At 42.4% G+C, this 25,180-nt stretch overlaps 1 protein-coding gene across 3 annotated transcripts in view; it reads left to right on the top strand.

Moving 5' to 3' along the window:
* Window positions 1–25,180, top strand: part of UBR4 (ubiquitin protein ligase E3 component n-recognin 4) — a 123,115-nt gene that overhangs the window by 25,837 nt on the left and 72,098 nt on the right. For all 3 annotated transcript variants that reach the window (XM_090268694.1, XM_090268693.1, XM_090268692.1), the window contains exons 18-44: window positions 3,463–3,632; window positions 4,838–5,120; window positions 5,734–5,869; window positions 6,772–6,851; window positions 7,339–7,467; window positions 8,159–8,341; window positions 8,493–8,615; window positions 8,704–8,933; window positions 10,274–10,395; window positions 12,153–12,250; window positions 13,440–13,597; window positions 14,594–14,803; window positions 15,642–15,743; window positions 16,013–16,113; window positions 16,360–16,558; window positions 16,893–17,081; window positions 17,520–17,583; window positions 18,716–18,907; window positions 19,454–19,524; window positions 19,615–19,762; window positions 20,179–20,406; window positions 21,026–21,196; window positions 22,377–22,559; window positions 23,451–23,609; window positions 23,920–24,072; window positions 24,482–24,709; window positions 25,014–25,171. In XM_090268694.1, the coding sequence (XP_090124820.1) occupies window positions 3,463–3,632; window positions 4,838–5,120; window positions 5,734–5,869; window positions 6,772–6,851; window positions 7,339–7,467; window positions 8,159–8,341; window positions 8,493–8,615; window positions 8,704–8,933; window positions 10,274–10,395; window positions 12,153–12,250; window positions 13,440–13,597; window positions 14,594–14,803; window positions 15,642–15,743; window positions 16,013–16,113; window positions 16,360–16,558; window positions 16,893–17,081; window positions 17,520–17,583; window positions 18,716–18,907; window positions 19,454–19,524; window positions 19,615–19,762; window positions 20,179–20,406; window positions 21,026–21,196; window positions 22,377–22,559; window positions 23,451–23,609; window positions 23,920–24,072; window positions 24,482–24,709; window positions 25,014–25,171 (4,268 nt within the window). The remainder of the gene's footprint in view (window positions 1–3,462; window positions 3,633–4,837; window positions 5,121–5,733; window positions 5,870–6,771; window positions 6,852–7,338; window positions 7,468–8,158; window positions 8,342–8,492; window positions 8,616–8,703; window positions 8,934–10,273; window positions 10,396–12,152; window positions 12,251–13,439; window positions 13,598–14,593; window positions 14,804–15,641; window positions 15,744–16,012; window positions 16,114–16,359; window positions 16,559–16,892; window positions 17,082–17,519; window positions 17,584–18,715; window positions 18,908–19,453; window positions 19,525–19,614; window positions 19,763–20,178; window positions 20,407–21,025; window positions 21,197–22,376; window positions 22,560–23,450; window positions 23,610–23,919; window positions 24,073–24,481; window positions 24,710–25,013; window positions 25,172–25,180) is intronic.

Genomic DNA, 25,180 nt, shown 5'->3' with positions numbered 1-25,180 from the left:
TGGTCTTCAGCTGTCAGGGAAATAAAGCGCCATGGTTCTGAGTAAGATGAGTTGGCCTATTCCCTGCTTAGAGAAGAAACTGAAGCCTACTTAACCGAGGACTTGGGACATCTTGGGAAGAGGACTTTTTGCTGAGAGGCTGTGGGGAAAGATGTGTTTGGCTCGCATGGCCCCTCTGGTTTCTCAGATGTGTCTAATAAAACAGTCTGCGAAGGTGCTTTGTGCCTCTTGACGCCAAATGAGAAAGCAGGCCTGGTCTGGTTTTCCCCTGGGGCTGTGCTCCACAGGCCTTCGGTGGTCAGCTCAACCTCTAGCCTGGTTTCTCAGAGGGGAGGCTGGGGATGGGGCTGAAAGCGCTGGCCCTCTAATCACAGTGTTCTTTGCGCAGCCGGCCCCCACCCTGAGCTGTCTGGGACCCACTATCTAGAGCCTCACCTCATTAGCATAGACTCAGGTATTGCTGAAAGGAGCTTAATATGATAAAAGAAGCTGCTTTCACCCCAGTCACTAAGGAGATTTACCAGAGTTTTAGGGTCTCTGTGCTAGGAATGGAATTAAGACCAAATACATATTTTTTACTGTATCACAATGTCACAGGGGGTTAGCAGTTGATGGGTACAGGGTTTTATTTGGGGAAGATGGAAGTGCTGGGTGGAGGTGGATGGTGGGGATCACCGCTGCACAACGCGTGAGCTTGAGGCCACAGAACTGTACACTTAGAAGTGGCTAGAATGGTAAATTTTATGTTACGCTGTTTTATCTCACAAAAAAACTAGCTGGCACTTCAGTACTAGTTTATTTCTAGTACTACTAAAGTTAGCTGCTATCTTTATTATTTTGTTACTATTAATATATTTAATATTAATGATAGAATTTTGATAATTTAATAATACTTAATGGTGATCTGGTTCATTCACTCAATAAGTATTCAGTATTCACTGAGCATTTTCTGCGTGCCAGGTACTGTGGTAGACACTGAAGAAATAAAGAGGACTTGAATGAGTGTGGGATTGTGAGAAAAAGGGGAGATGTGTGTGGCTGTTGTAGGGATCACGGGAGGTTATTTGAATGGCATGAAGGACAGGAGGAGGAGGGAGTCTAAGACATTGCCTGGGTTTAAATCTCCAATAGAGACTGGGAGGATGCTGTTGTCTTTAATAGGAATGGGGAAGGCAGGAAGGAACGTTAGCCTGGGGGTAGAAGGAGTGGTTCTCAGCTCAGTTTGCTCACTCTGAGGTGTAAGTCCACTCAGAGGTTGTATTTACTCACAGATTACTTATTTATTTCACATTGACTCAGAATGGTCCTTTGGTTCTACATGAGGCACAATTTGCCATTTTCTCTGTTTTTTTTTAAAGTTACTGTCGGCTTGCCAACATGACTCTTTCAGTCACTTATGACTTATGCTAGGCCAGTCTTGAAGCCATTGTGTAGCCTGGAAAATTGTATAGCTGAGTGTGAGTCTCTCCTTCAGTGGAGGAGTCAACGAAAGGCCATTGGCAGAGGCGTTTTCTATGTGATTATATTGCTTCCTTTGTCGCTATGTTGAATTTTACAGCCCTTTCAATTAAGAAAACAGTTTGCATGTCTTTTTGTATACAAGAATTGTACATTGTAAGTTATCAACATTTTTAGTTTAAATAGTCACCATTACTGTTACTGCAAAAAGTCATCTTCAATATGATGACATTTTGAGGTGCCGGTAGGATGAAAACATCTAGAAAGCAGTTGGAAATGTGAGTCTGAAATTCAGGAGTTAAAAAAATTAAGATTGATAATAGCTTTGAGGCTTATTGAGGCAGTTGTTGGAGTGTGGAGAAACATGACATGGGTGGGTAGTGAGAGAGACGAAGGCCGGAGGCCGAGGCTTGAACCCCAGGAGTGCCTGCATCGAAGGGGGCGGAGAAAGGGTGCCTGGGAGGTAGGAAGCAGCGCTTCAGGCCGGGGTTTGCAGCTGTGCCTGTTTTACTTCTTTGAAAGTCAGTTTCTCTTACTGAGAGAGAAGAGGAATCGAAGTGTAAGGAAAAAGCAGGTCCCGAGGAATGTTAGCTCCTTTCTACAGCTCTGGGGCCTAAAAACAAACAAAAACCTCACCTAAAAATATTGTATAAATAACGTTATAAGGAATATATGTATATTAACAATAATCCTTTCACTAAATTTATTATTTTAATTTTTACATGTTTTCTTCAAGGCCCTATCCTTGTAGTTTGCATTGTTTTACAGTTATAATCGGAACACTGATACATCTCTTGTGTTCTGCTTTTTCAAATTTTATATATATAATGTTTTTTACATTTACCTTGGTCTTTATAATTGTCACCATATGGCTGCATATCACCTGAACATTTAGATTTTTTTTTCTGGTTTTTTTAAATTACAATAGTGCTACAGTGTTTATTTTTCATATAGCTCAGGCATATTTATTTTTTGAATAGTTTCCTTGAGTCAGGGATCGGAAAGTTATTTATGGCTGTGTTGAACATAGCAATTAAGAATGTAGGTAGAGGTAAACCTGGCTTTATTACTTGGCAGTCTTGTGGCTTTAGTCATGTTCTTAAGCTACTTGGAGCTGTTTTCCTCACCAGTAAAATGGAGCGCATCCCCCCCGCCCCAGCATTACAGCTCTGAGCATCAGCGTGACAGTGTACATACGTACAGTGTTTAGCCTGCGGTAACTGTCCCACACATGTAAACTACTCATGATATCTGTGACGTTTTGGATAATTATTTCCAAGGAATGAGGTCCTCTAGGATATTTCATAAGAATATAATTTAATTTGGCAGACTTAGAAATTTATCTTGTGTCCTGAGGTACCCATGATTTGTGTTTTCTGAAGCCAAGTGCGAAAGCAGGCTTTTGTCTGGTTTTCCATTGGCACCCTGATCCGTTTGTGTGTCTGAGAAGATAAGTTGCAGCTTTGATAACTGAACTGAAAGTAAAGCTCATTTGAAAGACACGCCACAGCTGTGGGCAGACACCCCGAGTCATTCTGCATGCCTGACATCTTACAGGGAAATTTTCTTGCTGATACTGTTAATATAAGGTGTTGGCTCTCCCTCCTGAGTGTTATTTGTAGCATACAACTGATTACGAAAGAGGAAATGTTAGCATTACAGTTCAGGTTTCCTTTGGAGAGCACAAACTTCAAGTTCTCTCCACTTGGGGTGGTACCTCTGTTCTGCTGTCCCAATGCGTTTCTCCTTTTTCAGGACCCCATTTCTGACACTAATGAGTGATAGTTGTTAAGGGGTTAGATTAGTAATTTGTTTTTCTTTTCTATTTTTCTTATTTGTTGAATGAAATGACCTTTTTCCAAACCACTTCTAAATCTCAATTTTTGTATCCTCCTTTATTTAAACACTCCTTCCAATGTCAAAAAGTAGCATTAGAGAGCATTACCAACCTTTGGCCTCCTTCGCTCCTTTTCCTAATGGCCTCTTGTATGTCTTTCATGTCAGAACACACTGCTGCAGCAGCTGGGAGTCACCCCTTCTTCTGAGGGCCCGTGGCCCTTATACATCCACCCCCAGAGCCTCTCTGTGCTTTCACGCCTCCTGCTCATCTGGCAACATAAAGCCTGTGCTCAAGGTGACCCTGATGTCCCCGAATGCCTGAAAGTTTGGGACAGGTAAGAGACTGCCAAGAGAAAAGCCCTGTGGAGAAAATCCCTTACCATTTTTTATGTCTGACTTCTTTGTGGTTAGTCTGTGGCTCTGAGGCGGTACTCTGATGATGGTGTCCTAAGTGGTGAGGGTGGAGACCTGTGTTTCTGGCGGGGGGTGTTGGGGGAAGTTGTGCTGTTTAAAAGAAGGACATAACTACAGTCTGGAAACAGAATCTTCCTTCAGCACAGAAGGGGTTTGGTTTCAATTATGTGACAGAATCTGAATCGTGAACATAACCAATTTTATCCTGACCTGGTTATTTGAAAGTGAGGGAAGCCAGCTCTGTCTTTGGTTTTAATTGCTTTCAACATGAAACCATGTGGAATGACTTGCAGTCTTTTTTTGGAGAACTTTTAAAGATTTTTTTTTTTTTTTTGACTTGGGGGAAGCTCAGATTAGTCATCTAAATCCTCTTTAGATGAAGACCTATATTTGCCGTTTTTGTTTATATGGTGAGGAGTCTTCAAAGCAATTTGATTTTCTCTTCCTAATTCTGTGATCAAATAACTCTCATGCTGGATTTGAGAAATCACAAACCCTCTTGTATACCAAAGACCCTACATTTTTCCTGGTGGAATCTTGCAGAAAGGCCAGGAGGTGGGGGGATGAGGGATGTGGTGAGGGAAACCCTTATTAAAACACAAATCTCTTTTCTAATAGCTAAAGGCAGTGGAAACAGTTGGCTATATTTATTTTTCATTTTTGCATCAAAGCTTTTGCAACAAGTTTTTTGAATAGCAGAAAACTGAGTTATAACATATTCGACTATTATCATGCATTGATTTAACCTGTACTGTAAACTCTTAAAACAAAAACTCTAGCATCAAAGTATAAGGAAAAGTAATAATTGTTTCTCTCTGACCAGGTTTGTTAATTAAAACAAACAAACAAACAAAAACCCACCTTTTGGCAGTTTGCAGTTCTTCATGTTATCAGAAATGGCCGGGTGGGTGTTAGCACTCCTATGGTCTCCCTTGACATTGCTGACAGATGAATGATGGCTCTTTTGTAGCCAAAATTTAGTTTTCGTCTTTTGTTTACATGTAACTTTTTTTCTTCCTCCATTTGCTGTCTTAATGCCTGGGTTTAACACCTGACATTGTAACACTTTGGAGGATGTTCTGACTTTTCCCCATCAGACAGACATACTCTCCTTTCTCTGTGGTAGGTTTTTGTTGACGATGAAGCAGAATGCCCTGCAAGGGGTAGTGCCCAGTGAGACAGAAGACTTGAACGTGGAACACCTGCAGCTGCTCCTTCTCATCTTCCACAACCTCACTGAGAAAGGCCGGCAGGCCATCCTGACCCATGTTGTGCAGACCATCCAGGAGCTGAGCGCCAGCCTGGATGCCCAGATGCGCTCTGCGCCTCTCATCCTGGCTCGCCTGCTTTTGATCTTTGATTATCTGCTTCACCAGTACTCCAAAGCGCCCATGTATCTGTTCGAGCAGGTATGGATGGACAAACTCTTTTTGCTTTACTAGCTTTTATTGAGAGTGTTTTCTTCTCGAGTTATCATGATCCAAAACAAAATGACCTCACTTTAGGTTTTAGGAGCGCATTGTGGTAGGTTTTTGAGTAGCCTTAGGAAGACCGCTGGGACTTGTGTCTGTGCACTCACACTCGTTTAGCCAGAAGCGATAAATGTAGAATACTTGACTTGATGAGTTTGTTAAAACACAGATGCTGTTCTCTGATGTAACCTTGGGTTGTCTAGCACAGTGCCCTGAGCATTGACCCTCAGTGAGCATCGGTTAGTGGTTGAGTGACAGTCGAGCAGTAGATGTTATGGGTTAGTGAATTTTTTTGTAGAAATCCAAAATGAGGATGGAAGGGCCAGTTAAGGATTATTATACTCAGCATTTCTGAAAATGTCTCATTGAGTACTATTCCCTTTATACTCCAGCAAAAAGATACTTTCCAAAAGAGGTCACAGAAAAATCTTAAGATTTTATTTTAGTTTGTGGGTTCCCCAGACTTTAATGTTTTAGTCCATATTGTGCCTGGAGTGAGAAGCAGTGTGGGGACTGTGTACCTTTCTTACTCTGAGTATTTTTTTTAAAGGTGCAGCATAACTTGCTCAGTCCTCCTTTTGGGTGGGCAAGTGGATCCCAAGACAGCAACAGCCGCCGGGCGACCACCCCCCTCTATCATGGTTTCAAAGAAGTAGAAGAAAACTGGTCCAAGCACTTTTCATCAGGTCAGAGAGAAGACTTGTCAATTCTCGTTGACAGGGTTGCATTAGGAGCTTGGAGACTCCTTGAGGCTCTTTGGCCATTGGCTTACTCTGCTCCCTATGGGTGGCAAATACTTACAGATTCAAAACATTTTCAGAAATAGATGCTCACGTATCCAACATTTATTTTAAAACAAAGAACATTGAGATACAAGAATTAGGAACTCTTTTGTCTGGCCGTAGACTGCAGTATATCTATACCTGCCACTCTGGGTAACTGAATTTAATTTCCCTTAAGGATGTGGTTCTAACTCACAGGCTTAATTTCCTTTTGGGTTAATATTCAGAAAGTGATGGGAACCATGACTTTCTCTCTAGTGTTTCTAGTTGTCCATTCTTTTGATGAGATGCCTCATTTTCAGTATGTGTTTGCTTTTATCCTGAGGATTGTTAGATGTTAAGTGTATTTTGTGGAAACTTTCATTAAGTGTTCATATGAATTTACCATCATTGGGATCTCTTATTAGTCCCTTTGATATTGAGGAAATAGCATTAAGTATACGGCAGTCAGTCTAATGATACAATTTTGTTGGTTAACTTGATCATAGAGCATGTGAGCCAGCTCCTAGAGTAGTGGTTCTCATTTGGGGGGGATTGTGCCCCTCCCCAAAGGGGACGTTGGGCAGTGTCCGCAGACATATTTAGTTGTCACAGCTGGGAGGATGCTCCTGGTACCAGGAAGGTGCCAAACATCCTGAAGTCCACAGGATAGCCTCCTACAGCCAAAAGTTATCTGGCCCAGCATGTGGATAGTGCCAAGGTTGGGAAACCCTGTTCCAAAGTGTTTCCTTAGTTTTTACATTTTATAGTTATTAACCAGAGTTGAGAATAAAATAACTCTTTTTAATAAGTGCATTATTTTTCAGATGCTGTGCCGCAACCCAGATTCTACTGTGTCCTGTCCCCAGAAGCCTCAGAGGATGATTTGAACCGACTTGACTCTGTGGTACCAGGAATTTTAAAACCCCATTTTACATGCGGGTCAGATGGTTTCCACCAAAATCAGTCTGTCAGGGAGAAAGGGAATGCCTTTTGTAATGAGGGGATTTGGGCTGTGTTAAGGTTTCAGCTCATTCTAAAAGGAATATGTTTTGAGGTTTATCTGCTGGGCTTCACTTCTGCTGCAGGGGCTGTCCCTCCTGGTGGTTGACACCGCTGACACGTTGTTCCTGAAGACTTGCAGTGTTTTTCACACGCCAGTATTTTAATGGACAAACGTAGTTGCCTTATTCTAAAGCCTGCACTTTGGGTGCTGCCAGTGGCGCTTAAACTGAGTGAGGGCCTGGAGTGGCAATCTTGCTGCAATAACAAACTATTCATCAAAATTTAAATGAACTAGTTTGTCAGTCATGAGGTTAAGTGATAGTGTGTAGATAGCAGGAAAAAAATAATTTCCAAAAATAAGGAGAAATGATTTTCTTTCTTGGTATTAGGCGTGTGATGTTCTCTTCTCTAAACTTGTCAAGTATGATGATCTCTATACTGCCCTGACGTCCCTGCTCGCAGCTGGGTCCCAGCTTGATACAGTCAGGAGAAAGGAAAATAAGAACGTAACAGCTCTGGTAAGACCACGGAAGCTTGGGCTGCTTAGGAAGTTTGGCATTTGTTTGATAATTGGGTAGTAGTTCAATCAGAAATTTCCTTCTAGGACCTGCTCAGTTTACTGAATATCTGCTTGCAAAACTGATACTTCAGTATTTCTATGTCACGAAGGTGCTTATGTTCATCTTAGAGATGATTTTATCATTTTTTGTTAGCATTGGAAAAAATGGGACATTGAGGGTTAATGGCTACCTAAGGATTATATCTCCTGTGAGTGCTGGGGGAGCGATACTGAAAGCCTCACACTTGAGCTTTTTCCGTGGTTGCAGGAATGTGTCTCTATTTCTAGAGGCCATAACAGCAATTTAGGTCACAGAAAGGGCCAGCTGATTGTGGGCCTGCCAAGGAGAATGTCCTGCTTACTTTTGGTTATTTGTTAAATTATTTGGGGAGTCAATGTTGTCTTGGAACAGCTTTCTTGACCTATAAAGTGTACAGGACATGGAGCAAATTATATGTGTGCTTTTACATTTTCTTCTTTAGTATTAGCTATAGTCTCTAAAAGACCTGAAAACAGACTTGAGAGCCAAATCTCAGTTGCAAATCAAGACTTCACACTATTCTGCTTTGAGGGTTGTAGCAGTTCTTGCTGTTAGGGAGACCTGGAGGCAATGCTGCTACCTCTGTGACTGCTCATTTTGCTTCTCCCAGGAGGCCTGTGCCCTTCAATATTACTTCTTGATCCTGTGGAGAATCCTAGGAATTTTGCCACCATCAAAGACTTACATGAACCAGCTGGCCATGAACTCTCCTGAGATGAGCGAATGTGACATCCTACACACTCTGCGGTGGTCTTCTCGCCTCCGGATCAGCTCCTATGTCAACTGGATAAAGGTGCCACAGTGTTAACACAGAGCTTGCTGCTAAGGCGTATTCACAGCCGATGTTCTCTGTGCTGCTGGGAACTGTTAAACACAAGGGTAATGAAAACTTTAGACCCGGCCTGTATTGCTCTCCTGAACACTTTCTCTTGCTGTCCAAACAGGATCACCTCATCAAACAGGGAATGAAGGCTGAACATGCTGGTTCCCTCCTAGAACTGGCTTCCACCAAGTGCAGCTCAGTGAAATATGACGTTGAAATTGTAGAGGAGTACTTTGCTCGACAGGTGTGTTAGTTTTGGATCCATAATGATGGAGTTTGGCTATTGCCATAAGCTTCTGCCACATCTAATTAATATTTTGGTGTTTTTAAAGATCTCGTCATTCTGTAGCATCGACTGTACCACCATCTTGCAACTGCATGAAATTCCTAGTCTCCAGTCCATCTACACCCTTGATGCTGCTATCTCGAAGGTCCAGGTCTCTCTGGATGAGCATTTTTCTAAGATGGCTGCTGAGACAGATCCTCATAAGTCATCTGAGATCACCAAGAACCTACTTCCGGCCACACTACAACTCATTGACACCTATGCGTCGTTCACTAGGTGTGATGGGCTGCCTGCCCGGGGATGTAAATTCCTAAAATTGAATGTCGTAGTTCTAAGTACTATTCACTCTTCAAATCTCCAGTGACTCAGAATTTTGTTTACTTTTTTTTGTTTGTTTTTTATCAGCTTAGGGTTTTTCTTTTTCTTTTTTCCTTCTCTATTATCTAGGGGTGTCTGATGAGGAAATTTTCAAATAGTTCATTAAGAGTCAAGAGAGAGTTTGATTTTTATAAATCTTTAAATATTTTCTAGCATTTTACTTGTAAGGTACAAAGAAAGAATTTTTTCAAACACTATATCATATCTGTTATTCACTAAGATGAAGCTCTTTAAATGCTCTTTAAATTTTATGGTATGTAGTTAGAGAAAAAAATTCCCAATGAATTAGAGTATATTGAAATCCAGCTCTTTCTATAGTAAACATGGCAAATTGTATGCAGTGTAGATTTGTTTGTTCTTCATGGTGTCTAAATATTTCAGAATTCATTTTCAGTATATAGAAGTGGGAGTTTATTTACAAATTAAAAATTCTTTTTTTCTGTTGGAAGAACTGACAGAACTGGGCCTGACTCCCCACAAACCAGAGCTGAAGAGTGACCACTGCTTGTAGCTGTGTTCACTGGGCCCCTTTAAGCTCATTCACCTTATCTGGCCCTTGTAGGATTTCACAGTTCAGCTCCTATTCTATGGGGCTTTTATGCTGAAAGGGACTTGGATCATTGTTAAACTTAATTCATGTCTTTTAATGTGAATTAATTATACCTGAGAGAGGACTGTTGCTTGAGGTAGATGTTTTGAACAAATAAATATGAGTGCTTGCTATGTGGCAGGTGGTTTTCTAGGTACTGGGTGTAGCAGTGGCAAAGCTAAGGCTCTGCTCTCTGAGAGTTTATAGTCTCTAATCTGTCCCCTTAAGCCAGAGCTTTCTAAATGGAGCTCTTACCAGATGTTTCTGGGCAAGGAGGTTTGGGAAGTGCTGGGTAAATAAAATTAAGCAGTTTTAAAAACATACAGATATAAAAATAATACTAATCAGAGCCTTTATATATATTGCCAGTCTTCCATAGCCAGGGAGAGAGGTATCAATATAGTATCACTGTTTCCCAAGCTCATTTATACTGGAATTGTGCTTTGGGAGCATTTCAGAATATGGAGTATTGTCTGGGAAACAGTTACCCACTGGAATTCTCATGAGACCAGAAAGCGGCGGGAACCGTGAACTATAGTTAATAGGTTGGGAAACTGAGGGACAGTTTTTTCAGTTTGTCCAGGGTTAGTTTCTCTTCACTTTCATGGGAGTCCTTCGGCTTCCATATGTTCTCCTATTTTATCTTCAGAGCCTATTTGCTGCAGAACTTGAATGAAGAGGACTCCACTGAAAAACCTTCCCAGGAGAAGCTGCACGGCTTTGCTGCCGTTCTGGCCGTTGGCTCTAGTAGGTGCAAGGCAAACACGCTGGGTAAGTGAGCGTGCTTTTGCATATTACTGTTACTGCTAGTACGGCCAGTACTGCCACTGCTCTCCCTCTCAGCCTGTCTGCTGGCATTGACCACTCATCAGAACCTTTCTGTGCATCAGACATTGACAGGTTTATCTGTTTAGGTCTTCACAGTAATTTTATGGGATAAGTATTGGTATTATCCTCTTTCACTCATTAAGAAACTGAGGCTTAGAGAAGTTATTTGCCCCTAATTCCATATCTTTTATATATATATTAACCCTGGCTGGTTTGGCTCAGTGGATTGAGCGTCGGCCTGCGAGCTAAGTGTCGCTGGTTCGATCTTCCAGTCAGGGCACATCAGAGAAGGAAAACTCTGACTCCAAAAAACCTCCGCTGCCTTGCGGCATACCTCTTCAGGGGAAAGGCTAAGGGAGTAAACCCCGACAGAAAATCCAGAGCCGGAGTCCCTAAGGCGGTTTGACGTTGTAGTCAACACCGGCAACTCCTGCGGCGCACCTGAAGCCAAGCTGTATTGACTCTGTCTTTCCCTTGGATCCTTCAGCTGCGAAGAGAGGGGGGGTCTGCTGCATGGGCAACAGCAGACCCTCCATATCACCCTGCCCAGGCTCTGTAGCTTCAGCTTCACTGGAGAGGACACTCAAGCGTCGTCACAAGATGTCGATTCAACACAGGAGGAGACAGATACCGTGTCACTCCCGAGTTGGACTGCACAGCCATTCTCGGCGGTGCAGATAGACTCTTAAGAAGCTACACCATCGTCTCTCGAGACGGACGGCTGCCGATGATATATATATATTAAAGATTACATTTATTTAATTTGAGAGAGATGGGAAGGGAGGGAAAAAAAGAAGGAGAGGAACATCACTGTGTGAGAGATACATCGATCGATTGCCTCTTTCATGCCCCCAGCCTGGGATCTGGCTGGCAGCCCCAGCATGTGCCCTGACTGGGAATCAAACCAGCGACTTTTTGATTCGCAGGCTGGTGCTCAATCCACCAAGCCACACCAGCCAGGGCCCTATTTCTGTATCTTGCAAGTGGTGGATCTGGGATCCAAACCAAGATTAGTTAGTTCTAGGCTCTTGTTGTGAGCACAGATCTTTGCTCTTTTTTTTCATTTATGGAGATTAGGAAGATGAGCAGGTTACTGCTTTGTGCGTGGGAAAACCTTCCCTCAGTTAGGAATGATCTGGTAGAAATTTAGGATGAGGAATTAAAATAACTGGAGTTAAGTGCAATAGTTACTCTTTTACATTTCTAGCCATTTGTATTTTTCCTGAATTTCAAGCTCTAAATAATCATTTGATATTCAAATATTCTCATTTTTAGAAATTTCACTGCTTTCTTGAATGCTCTTTTTAATGATTCCTGCCCTTAAGATTTATCTTAAGGAGAAAAAGGATCCGAGCAATGCTTATAGAAGGTGTAATGGATGTTTAACAGTGATTTCAGCTTGACTTGCAATGACTTGCCCTCACTTTGCACCTTGTTTTCAGTTGTCTGCTCTGCTGGCCAGATTAGAAAGTGAATACGGTGGGAGATGAAAACTTTACACTTAGGTTGTTGGCTGTTAAGCAGTCAGCTAGCTCTTGGACGTAGTACTGCTATTGGAATGTCCATTTAAGCTATCTTACTAATTATTTTGGCAGGCTGGGCTGTGGTGCTTCTTTACTGCATTTGAGCTTGGCTTTTAAAATGCTGTGACCTGTTCTTTCTCTCTTGTGATGATTCCTTGTTCTTTTTGTTGCCGCCAGGTCCAACACTGGTTCAGAATTTACCATCGTCAGTGCAGGGCGTGTGCGAGTCCTGGAACAACATTAACACCAATGAGTTTCCCAACATCGGATCCTGGGTGAGTGTCTGTCTTTCCAGGAGCAGTGGCGTGGAGCACTAGCCCTTCTGGGTTCCGTTGTTACTCTTTGGGCTGCAAGTAGCTACCAACAGATCTTTGTGTTGGAATATTACTTGCTGTGGCTGAGTCAATAATCAAAACCTTGAATTACCCAAATGGTACCCATGATCTTTTTGCAAAGAAGTCTGTGTTATTGTGTTACAGGACAGCCACTCTGTTCACCTCAGTTTCTTCATCTGTTAAATACTGGGATGTGTAGATTAAGTGTGAAGTGCCTAGCACATTCACTGGCATGTGAATTCTCAGGAAATGTTAACTCTGTTTCCTTTTTAAGTTATGTCAAGAACATATTCCTCTTTGTCATAATTTAATGGAGTAGCTTTTAGGTTTTCTGGGCCTTTAGAAGACTGTTTAATCTTCTGTCAATTTATTTGAACTTTGTATATGCTCTATTCTGATTACCTCTTTTAACAGATCATTCTGTTATTACAGTTCTTTGGAAAAGCCAACTCTTATAATCTTGTTATACCTTCTTAATAGTTGTGACCTTGGTTTACGTCACCTGGAGCTAGAATACAAGGATAATTAAGATATTTGTAATGGAGACCCAGATGCATTGCAAAATCCAGATCCTTCTCAATTATTAGAGATAATAGTTTTCATGTTGAATATACAGTTGACCTTTGAATAACACATTTGAAGTGTGTGGATCCATGTATAGGTGGCTTTTTCACTTGACCCGTGCAGTTCAATCCAGCGTTGTTCAAATGTCAGTTCTGGGGTTGGGGACTTGCGTATGTGGAAGACCGACTGTAGTTATACACAGATTTTTGACATATGGGAGGTTGGTGGTGGTAACCTCCAAGTTGGTCAGGGGTCAACTATAGTATATTCTAATTATTTAGAAAGTGATATTGGTTATCTTAACTTTGTACTAACTAAATTTTAACTTTAACTTTTAAAATTTAAAATTAACTTTGTACTAACTAAAATTTGTTAACTGCTTCCTCCACTCCACTCCATTCTCCTTCCCAGGACGAATAGTAGTGTATACTGAGTAGAGCCATTGCCTTTAAACCCCAGCAGGGCCTTAGTTTATCTCGGCTTGGTTTCTTTTTTTCCCATGTGATAATTTTATCCTTGGTAGGTAGATGCCCTATCAATTTGTATCTTTTTTGCTTCCATTCAGCGAAATGCCTTTGCCAATGACACCATCCCGTCAGAGAGTTACATCAGTGCTGTGCAGGCTGCTCACTTGGGGACTCTTTGTGGCCAAAGTCTGCCCCTGGCTGCTTCCCTGAAGCACACCCTCCTCTCACTGGTCAGATTGACAGGAGATCTTATTGTGTGAGTACCTGCTTTATAGCCCAAAGTGCTTTCTACACCTGTATTCTGTCATAGCTAGAGAAAGTCATGGGTTTTTTTTTTCTTTTTTAAATAACTATGTGATAATGCTTTTTGCAGCAGAGAGCCTAGTGCTTTAGATTAGAGGTTGAGTGTTCACCGAGAATGATTTTTAACTCAGTTCTAAAGGACAGCAGAGTACCTCCCCTTTCTGTGTAGTAGTTATCAGAAAAGGCATGCTGGCTTTAGGTCATACTGTGGTTTGAAGGTGCTTTGGGTTTAAATTTTCAGGTGACAGTGGTGTATTTGAAATCATGTTCTTCCAGAATCATTGCAGAAGTTAGACACTGCTATTTGGGGATTAGGGCAGGCCACAGAGGGACTTTTTTGTCTTCCTATACATAGGCACAGGTAAAGTCCTATATCCCATTGCCTTAAAAGTGATCCAGCCCTGGCTGGTGTGGCTCAGTTGATTGAGCACTGGCCTGCAAACCAAATGGTTTCCAGTTCTATTCCCAGTCAGGGCACGTGCCTGGGTTGTGGGCTAGGTCCCTGGTTAGGGACCCACGAGAGGCAACCACACATTGATGTTTCCTTCCCTCTCTTTCTCCCTCCCTTCCCCTCTCTCTAAAAATAAATATAACATTAAAAAACTAAAAAGTGATCCAGATTCCTGGTAGTTCTAGAAAAGTTGTCTTGGATGGATTACTAGCTTAGGTTTTAGTTCATTTTCTTTTCTGGATATTATAAAATACATCTTATTGTTTTAATAAATGAATTTTTCATATGGAAATGAGTTGTGCTTTTGATATAACAGTGAAAAAAAGAACATGAAATTGTATGATTGCACCTATGCATAAAGCAACTATCAAGGGAAAAAAGACCTCAATAATGATTGAATTGTCCTGTTCTCTTCCCACCCCACCCCCAATCCCCGCCCCGTCCTGCAGCCCTTGGAGGATTATGTTCACTAACCTCGTCCCATTTTCTTTGTTGAAGTTGGTCCGATGAGATGAACCCACCACAGGTAATTCGGACCCTGCTTCCACTCCTGTTGGAGTCCAGCACGGAGAGTGTTGCCGAGATCAGCAGCAACTCCCTGGAGCGCATCCTGGGCCCAGCGGAGTCCGATGAGTTCTTGGCTCGTGTGTACGAAAAGCTGATCACTGGCTGTTACAACATTCTGGCCAACCATGCAGATCCCAACAGGTGAGCCTGATGGAGGAGAGCAGTCAGGTGTCTGCGATCTGCTGCTGTTAGTGAAATGTACCACCACTGGCTTCTTCATGTCATCAATTAATAGCTCCTTATTGTGCCTGTGTGTGTGTTGTGTTCTTGTGGACATACATGAAAGGTTATTTGGAACCCTCTTGTGATTAATTCTTAGGAACAAACATTTAGGAAGTGGAAGGCTTAAATGTTCAGATTTGAAAACTTGAACTGTTTCAACAGATGCTTATCAAGCACTCAGCTAGATGTGAGGAAGTGTACAAAGAAACTGATGAAATTTCTAATATTTTTGTGGTCATGCTCCTGAGCTGGGCGGTCAGTGGAATTAGGTGGTCTCATAGCATGGTCTGGCTTCGATAGCGTAGGCCGTGTTGGTGTGGGCAGGCCGTGAAGGATGGTTGAGTGAGCTGCAGTTTTACTCCATTGAGAACTGTATAAAGTGTCTAAGTATTGGGATTTCTTTACTTTATGTTGTTGAGGAGACCAGGTTTTCTTTTTATCATGGGCTTCATTTTCTCCCCCTTCCTTCCTTCCCTCCTTCCTTCCATAATAGCAATGAACCTCTGGACCGTTAGCCACTGACTACATCAGTTATCTCAGATTTTAGGACTTTTTTTTGTTTCATTAGTTTAATTTACCAAATATTTATTGATCACTTGTGAGCCAGGCTTTATGCTAACTTTTGACAAGACAAAATTGAATATTACCTTGAAGGTTTAGGTATAAACTATCCTTCGGTTTTTAAAAATCAGTATTAGGAGGACATTGAAACAGACCTTCTTATATAGGTAGTTAATTTCTCTTTTTTGATCCTCAGTGGACTGGATGAATCCATCTTGGAGGAATGTCTCCAATATTTGGAAAAGCAACTGGAAAGCAGCCAGGCTCGTAAAGCCATGGAGGAGTTTTTCTCTGACAGGTGAGCTGCATTTTGTTTCATTCAGTGAACATTTTTTGAATGCCTTCTGAAAGCAAGGAGTTATCTATGTTGACTTAGGTATTCTTTCTTTCCGGCGGACTTGAGTTTGTTGATTACTCCTCAAGATAACTGATGAGGGGTTGATTTTACGAACATCTTGTGTTGTGGGCTCACAAATGGCCAGTTCCCTTAGAGGAGATGAGATTGTGAAGAAATGGAAACAGATGGCTTAATGTGGTTCTTCCTTTTCTTCCTCTGTCCGCCTCCAGTGGAGAACTTGTGCAGATCATGATGGCAACAGCCAATGAAAACCTCTCTGCTAAATTCTGTAACCGGGTTTTGAAATTCTTCACCAAACTCTTCCAGCTGAGTGAGTGACAGCTTTTAGTAATCTCCTTATGGGAACTTTGATGTCCGGCTAATACTGTGCATATCTTCTGCCCGGGTGTAACTGCAGCATGAAAATGCTAACAAGTGGAGAGAATCCCTCAGAGAAAGTTCGGAGGAAGTTGAAAACTTGCTTGAAGCCTTTTCCTTTTCCTGGCTCATAGTGTGCGCCTTCCTTCCTTTCCCCCTGCCCTCTTTCACTGACCTTGACCTCTTGGTCTGTCCCCAGCTGAGAAGAGCCCTAACCCGAGCCTCCTGCATCTCTGTGGCTCTCTGGCACAGCTGGCTTGTGTGGAGCCTGTGCGTCTCCAGGCCTGGCTCACCCGCATGACCACAGCACCCCCCAAAGATTCCGACCAGCTGGATATAATCCAGGAGAACCGGCAGCTGTTGCAGTTACTGACTACCTACATTGTTCGGGAAAACAGGTAGAACTGCATTTATGACTCCAGAAATATGTCGAGAGCTTTTGTAGCTATCTTTCCTTCAGGCATCAGTCATTAGTATTTTCAGTGATTTCCTAGCTCCCTTCACTAGAGTCAAGGAATCTAGTAGAGCTCTTTGATTTCTCCCACCGCTTTTACAGTAATTTGACCTGTCTGTTGTAACTTAGGTGAAAGCTTTGTGCTCTAGTAGCCCAAGTCCAAAGTATATATAGCCATGTATTCAATGTTTAATCTTTAATTACTCTTACCAATTTAGAGGTACGTGGAGTCAGAGTCCTATTGATTACTTACCAGTTTGTTGTTTCTTTTCTACCAGCCAAGTCGGGGAAGGTGTGTGTGCTGTGCTTCTGGGTACTCTGATCCCCATGGCAACAGAGATGCTGGCCAATGGTGATGGAACTGGTTTCCCTGAACTCATGGTTGTGATGGCTACCCTGGCCAGTGCAGGTCAAGGTGCTGGCCATCTTCAGCTTCATAATGCTGCAGTGGACTGGCTAAGTAGATGGTAAGATCATGGAAATGGAAGAACCTGTTTGTAGGTTATAACATTGCTCTTAGATACAAGGGGGATGAGTAATTGCTGGTTATTTTCTTTGTAGCTCAGAGTAACTATAAAAGAAACTTGATCCCTACCTTTTTTTATTGGGGATTGAGGGAGTAGCCAATATCTCTGTTCACTTTGTACTTAATCTTCATTGTTTAATCTTCATTGTTTTCTTAATTGGATTTCCTGTTCATTTTTCCTAAGAGAGGTCTTGGGGAAACTGTACTAAGTATCATTGATAAGGCCAGGGTACCCCAAGTCTCTGACTACCTACATAGTTCCCTAAGAATGCCTTTGCTTCTTACTGTCCACAAATTTATGCAATATCTATGAAGATGCTTCTTATCTTTGAGTCATCTGATTTTGTGTCCCTGTCCCCTCTTTTTTTCTTTGGGATAGCAAGAAATACCTATCACAGAAGAATGTGGTTGAAAAACTGAATGCCAACGTAATGCATGGAAAGGTAAGAAAAGGGAGGAGCAGCCATAGTCAAGAAGTGATGATTTCATGTTTGTGGTCCGTGAAGTCTCTCCTTTCTACTGGCCTCTGTACTTGGCCAGTCTACAAAGGATAAGACTGCAATCTCAGGGACCTAGAAATGTATACTTGCTAACTGTGTGCCCTTTGCTGCCTTCTGGGTGTCAGGAGGTGGGTGGAACGAAGGAAATATTCTGGTAAACAAGCATCCAGTAGAATCCTTAAAACAGTGAATTCCAGCTATTTTTAGATACTGATATGCTCTAGAAAACTGTCCCTGCTCCTGCATTGAATCTGTGAGCTCTGCGTAGTCTTATGTGTGGTAACAAACCCCCTCTTCAGCTGCAGTCTGGATAGTAGAATTGTTTACTTTGCCTGAGGGTTCAGGTCATTGTGCTGAGAAGAAGGTTTGAAACTGATAGAAATCTTGCATTCAGGCACCACCGACAGCTCAATTCCTGAACCTGACATGGGTGGCTAGGAACAGAGACCCACCACCACACCATTTGCGTCTCCCTCTTTCCTTGCTAATCTTTATCCTTTCAGCTCTGAACTGTCATAGTGCAGCATGAGGAACTGACGCATCTGAGGCTTTGATGCCAGATTGTTGGGTTTTTTAGGCAGGCATGAACTACCTGCAGTGGGTTACTGGAAACTTTTTCACTTGATCTCTGAAACTATTTCTCTTCTGCATTGATTTGAAACCCAGTAATTTAAATGTCTCTCACTAATGGTTAAAAAATGCTAACAGTAGGAAAAACCACTAATGAGCGCCTAGTCACACTTTTAATTAGTCTTTTTTTAAATGATTTTTGGTCTTCATTTTTCTCTCTTTCTCTAATTTCAGTTTTACTTCATTTTATAAGATTTTGTAAAGACTTTATGTTTGTGCTTAAGAATAAATGAGTACACAGTAATTCAGTACAATTTATTGACCAGCTACATGGAGCCATAGTGCTAAGAGTTGGGGGAAATGGGTAATTAAAACTTGTGGTTTCTTTGCTTTTATATCATTCCCCTGCAATTGAACTTTATTGGGAAAAACGTGAGAAAACATAGTTTACATAATGAAATAGGGAGAACTAAGATTTCCATGCTGCGGTCGTGTTCTCTTGCAGCATGTGGTAGTCCTGGAGTGCACATGCCATATTATGTCTTACTTGGCTGATGTCACCAATGCACTGAGCCAGAGTAATGGGCAAGGCCCAAGTCACCTCTCGGTGGATGGAGAAGAACGCGCCATTGAGGTAGACTCAGACTGGGTGGAGGAGTTGGCGGTGGAAGAGGAAGACTCCCAGGCTGAGGACTCAGTAAGTACCATGTAGCGGCCAGGGTCACCACAAGGCAATTCCTGACTGGTACATGCAGAGTCCACGCTAACAAGCCCTTGGGTCTCTTCCCCAGGCCTTGTGAGCTTCAAAACCCTTTACAGTCCTTACTGCTTTCTCCCAGCCTAATGTGATTAACGCCAGAATGTTTCCCCAGGCCTTCAGAGCGAGCTGTCCGGTCCTAATCTCTTGGGGGAAAGGACTATTTGGGATGCATATGCCTTGTTACATCCAGAGGCAATTATCCTGCTATTCCTTAGTTTTTGCATCCAAAATTCAGTTGTAGGGATGAGTTCTTCGTGAGAATGGTGTGAGTCCCTTTGTAGAGAAAGCATAAGATTTCTCTCTCTAAACCACAAAACTCTTAAGGTCTCACCTGAAATTGTAGCACATTTATAGCCTGCAAGCCATTTCCAATTGGAGCAGGTTTCTACATGTCATTTATGAATTAACTGTTTACATAGGCTGTGTTTTTGTTGGTGTCTGGAGGGATATATTTCCGATTAAAAAGACTTATTATCTTTGAAGGATGAAGATTCTCTTTGCAATAAACTTTGCACTTTCACCATCACTCAGAAAGAATTCATGAACCAGCATTGGTAAGAGCAGTTCCTCCTTTTAGGTGAGGGTTTGCCAGGCTTTGATTGCTGGGACTTCGGGGCCCATTTGCTGGTTCTTGTTCTTCGTAGGTACCACTGCCACACCTGCAAGATGGTTGATGGCGTGGGTGTGTGCACAGTGTGTGCCAAAGTGTGCCACAAGGACCACGAGATTTCCTACGCCAAGTACGGGTCCTTCTTCTGTGACTGTGGGGCCAAGGAAGACGGCAGCTGTTTGGTGAGGGAGCGGCACGTTCGCTGGGCTAGAGGGATGGCTTCTGAATGGCACGACAATGCTTAACAAAACTGGGAAATTTTTAGGTCACCTTCATGGTGTCCTGGGTCTAGGAGTAAATTCTGATTCTGTCACTGATCATGCCATATGAATGTTAGAACTTGCTGGGTTATTTGAAGTCTTGCAGTTGTTCTCTAAGACCCTCTCCATAATTTCAGATGTTGTAATCAAGACCCATCGTTCTGTGTAAGTGTTAGATATTAGGTGATCACCGTGAAGATCAGAATTCAGGCTTTTGGCTATTATTTAAATGTCTAGCCAGTTTCTCCTTCGGGTCAGATTTTCCTCCAAGACCTTAGGCAGAGTTTCGTCTGTGCTTGTGGCAAGAGCTTAGGGCTTCTGATGCTTTCTGTCCCCAGGCGCTGGTGAAGCGAACACCGAGCAGTGGCATGAGTTCCACCATGAAGGAATCAGCATTTCAAAGTGAACCCAGGGTCTCAGAGAGTCTGGTGCGCCACTCCAGCACATCCCCAGCTGACAAGGCCAAAGTCACTATCAGCGATGGCAAGGGTGCTGACGAGGAGAAGCCCAAGAAGAGCAGCCTGTGCCGCACAGTAGAGGGCTGCCGGGAGGAGCTGCAGAACCAGGTGGGCTCTGTGGGCGCCTGGCACCGTGGGCAGAGAGCAGAGCCTGCAGGTGGTTCCCGAGCCAGCAATGCACAAGGCTGCCCTTGCAGCTCTGCTGGTGGGACTTAGAGCTGTTTTCCGTTTCTCTACGTTGACTCATTTCCACAGTGTGAATATGAATGGGATGTGCTGTCACTCGTTCCTGATAGGAAAGGCTGTATCCTGAGGAGTATTAATGGGGTTTGTGGGAGGGTAAGTTTTAGTTATATGATGCACTAGAGCACCCTTTCTTGGCCAGTTCTTCATCTGAAGCACGATTTGAGTGATTATTTTCTCAGTTTTCCCTAGGATGGTACATAACTAGCACCATTCTAGTTTCACAGGAGAGAAGTTAACTAATTATGCATGATGGATGTGATTGAGCGTTAGGGTATCTGTGTGAGACTCCTGGTTAAGAAAGGTTGCTCTAGAGTTAGTAGCATAGTAACAGACTGATTGGAATCAAATCCAGTATTGAGAGAATGAGATGATTCTCCATAATGGATTCTGAATACTGGCAAGATTGTTATGATGAGTGTGACCCATTACTTTTTGTCTTTTTTTTTTTTTTTTTTCATTTGTATATTTGGATTTTTCTCAGGCCAATTTCTCCTTCGCTCCTCTCGTGTTAGACATGCTCAATTTCCTCCTGGATGCCATTCAGACCAACTTTCAGCAGGCTTCTGCCGTGGGGAGCAGCAGCCGGGCCCAGCAGGCCCTCCGTGAGCTGCACACGGTGGGCAAGGTGGTTGAGATGACGGACCAGCTCATGGTGAGTGTGTCAGTGTTCAGGAGCTGAGAGGCAGAAGTGTGCTAAATACTCTGAGAAATATCCTGAGCACAGTCCATCCCTGGCCATTCAGAACTTAGAAACTAAGATACCGTGACATCCAGTGTGAAAATCAGCACATGAGGTGTGTCTTGGCAAGAAGTCATTTGGAATAAGTCCCATTTTCACTTACTATAAATCTATGAACTGCCAAGATGTGAGGATCTTCATTTGGAGGCAATTAGAATAGAAATTTCTTTTGTATATAAAATAGAAAACCTCTGTATTGTACCTTCTTCCCTAAGGGTCATCTGACTTGCAAAAATAATGTTTGTCCTCTTCTGCTTTAAGTAACTTTCTTTTAGTTCTTCATATGACATGGGTTGTAAGTTGTACATCATTATCCGCTTGAACACCTATGCTTAGCACCGACGATAGGAGTTCTGGTGGGGCCTGCCTGAGGTCTTTAGTGCAAGTAAAGGGAAGTGCAAAAATCAATGAGGTACATGATTAGGTCTCACAAGGGGACTGCTTTTAAGGGAACTATATTCATTTGGCAATCCACATACAGACACTCACACATATATTTTGGTATTTTATTAAAAATCAGTTATAGTTTTACATAGTGGTGACATAGTAGTGTAAAAGGTGTTTCTGAATCCATTTAAGTCCAAGATACCCAAATGTTAGGGTATAAGACACCTATGTGGTCCAGTGTGTTTTCTTCACTCTCAAAACAAAGAAACAAAACAGTCACAGTATTAAAGCATTGTTTTTTTAGACTTCTAGATATTAAAGATGAAGCTAAAAAATATTGGGGTGGTGTTGGTGACCCATAAGGCTACTGACTTAATTTTCCCAGGTTAGATCAGTGAGAAAAAATTCCATGATTACTATCATTTTATTTTTTTAAGGCATTATATATTTTTTAAGAGCCAGTACGTTTTATTAATTAAATTTAGCTTTATGAAACAGTCACTAAATTTACGTTTATGAAACATTCACTACATTGTTCTTGTTGGACTGATGATAATGTTACAAATGTACTTGTGTCCATGGATTAGACATTGGACTCCATTGCTTTGACCCAACTACAGTGTCTTAGTCACTTAAATAGTGTACTAATCCACTTGGTTATGTTTGTCTTATTACTGCCTACTCTGTCTGACTCCCTCTGTGCCAGGTTCCCACCTTAGGCTCCCAGGAGGGTGCCTTTGAGAATGTTCGGATGAATTACAGTGGAGACCAGGGCCAGACTATTCGACAGCTAATCAGCGCCCACGTGCTCAGGCGGGTGGCTATGTGTGTGCTCTCCTCCCCCCATGGGCGCCGCCAACATTTGGCTGTCAGCCACGAGAAAGGCAAGGTGGGTCCTCCACTTCCCACTCATTTTAGGTCGTATTTGTCTTTAAGTGCTGAGTAAAACAGATGGACGACTGTGTTCACATTGGCCCTCGGAAAAAGGTTATCAGTTTCTGAGACTGCTTTAGGGACAGTGCTGAATGAGCATTTCTACTTGAACCATTAGTTACTTGATTAGACTTAGACCCGGTACGACTAGAACAAAGATTGTGTTTCTAATTAGTAAATTCCCAATCGAAACACATCCTTCAAGCCCCTAGGGAAAGGTAATGGCCGGCAGTTACCCGTGACAGTGTGGCTCCCGGTCTTTCCCGGTTTGGCCACTCTGTAAGGCATAAACCAAGAGACAAACAGCTTCATAGGAAGGCTCAGTGTCCCTGTTTGGTTCTTTCCTGCCCTCCAAGCCCTCTACGGACATGGGGGAGTTGATATGTTGTGCTATAGAACCAGTAGAAGGCGAGAGAGTGGTGGTTATCTTGACTCACATTTTTTGGTATTCTGGCTTCTCCATCACCAGTAAAGTTGTTTTAACATCTTAAGTGAAAAACAAACTAGAAATATGTATGTTCTTAAAACAGCTCAAAAATACTTTCAAAAACGTTTCATAGTAAACTAGAAAGGACATCCTACATAGAAATTTTTATGATCTGATTATACAAAGAGAAGTTGGTTTTATTACTCATCTGTTTGGTCCTCGGTAGAAGGAGGAAATGAAAGCCATTCCATATCTTTCAGCCAGGAGAAATAGAGGCTGCTATTGGGCTAGGATTTTCCAAAGAGGCTTATCTACGATAAACAGCTGCACACTAGTATCCCTGTTGAAGAACCTGGTGTTATTGCTCTGTTCTCTGAGAAGGCTAGGGTTAAGAATAAATCACTAATTGTTACTTTGCAGATCACCGTTCTGCAGCTCTCGGCACTCTTGAAGCAAGCAGATTCCAGCAAAAGGAAGTTGACTCTGACCCGCCTGGCGTCTGCCCCAGTCCCCTTTACTGTGTTGAGCCTCACCGGGAATCCATGCAAGGAAGACTACCTGGCTGTGTGTGGGCTGAAGGTAACTGTCTTGGTGCAGGACCCTAGTCACCTTCTCTCTCCTGTTCTCAGCACCACTTTCTCTTAGTGGTTGTTGGGGTTAAACATAAAAACCATTGGAATGCTAAAGGAATCTTCCTCTGAATTTCCCCTAGATTATTTTTATGTTGGAATAATCTTTATATGTTCTTGAAATCTGAATATGTCCTAGACAGTCTGAATACTGTCTGAAGGCAGGGAATATTAGGGAAGAAAAGGAAGCATTAGAACTCTGAAACAAATCACCTATTTACAAACCATCTTTCAACCATTCTGTTCCTTAAACTGTCCAGGACTGCCATGTGCTGACCTTCAGTAGCTCAGGCTCTGTTTCGGATCACTTGGTGTTGCACCCCCAGTTGGCGACGGGGAACTTCATCATCAAAGCCGTGTGGTTACCTGGTTCACAGACTGAGTTAGCGATTGTCACCGCAGACTTCGTCAAGGTACAGTACCAGCTCTTTGATGATAGGGTCCTAAAATAGTTCTGCTTTTAAATGCAGAATGTCTGATCTCTGTTGTGTGCTAGCTTTTCCCAGAAATTAAAAATAAAAAATCCTAACATTTTGTTGCCTTTTTTATATTGGTGGGCAGCAGCTTTCTGTGTACAGGCAATATGAAATCGGTTCTGATTCCGCCCCCAGGGTACCAAATGCACAGCTGTCACTGTAGTTGTTACAGAATCTGTTGATGTGTATCTTTCTCCTGCTCATTCCTTGAGGGAGAGTAAAAGACATTATTCATCAGTGCCTACCAACACTTACCAATTGCAGCTCTTTGGATTTACCAGGATAATTTGGGGATGGGACTGCAATAGACCTCCCTTATTTCATCTTTCTTCATTTCATTCTACAGATTTATGACCTGTCTGTTGATGCCTTGAGTCCAACTTTCTACTTTCTCCTGCCGAGCTCAAAGATACGGGATGTTACCTTCCTCTTCAACGAGGAGGGAAAGAACATTATTGTTATAATGTCTTCAGCTGGGTACATCTATACTCAGCTCATGGAAGAGGCCAGCAGTGCCCAGCAGGGACCTTTCTATGTCACTAATGTTCTGGAAGTCAACCATGAGGACCTGAAGGTTAGAGCAAATGTTGCTGTTTTTCTATTCCAGATTTAATTAGCTAAGCAACTCTTCTGTTGTTCTTACTTTTTTTTCCTTTTTGCTTCTTTTTACCTAACAGCAAGAACTCTTATCCTTTAGAACTAAACTGATTCAATTTGATGTTTCTTTATTCTCACGTATTTTTAAGATTGAGACACAGGGATCTCATATTTAGACTATGAGGGCCCATAATCTTGATTTAAAACTAATAAGCAGCAAAACAGGAAGCTGGTACCCAAGGCAACCTGAGAAGTTAATGCAGATGTCTTTGTTCTGACAGGACACTAACAGCCAGGTGGCAGGTGGCGGTGTGTCTGTCTACTACTCCCACGTGTTGCAGATGCTGTTCTTCAGCTATTGTCAGGGCAAATCGTTCGCAGCCACCATCAGCAGGACGACTCTGGAGGTGTTGCAGCTCTTCTCCATCAACATCAAAAGGTGGGAATG

This window comes from Furipterus horrens, unplaced genomic scaffold (genome assembly GCF_987537825.1).
Source record: "Furipterus horrens unplaced genomic scaffold, mFurHor1.1.pri manual_scaffold_3, whole genome shotgun sequence".
Classification (NCBI taxonomy): domain Eukaryota; kingdom Metazoa; phylum Chordata; class Mammalia; order Chiroptera; family Furipteridae; genus Furipterus; species Furipterus horrens.
The sequence above is the reverse complement of the archived record's forward strand: the minus strand, read 5'-3'. Positions and strand labels throughout refer to the sequence as shown.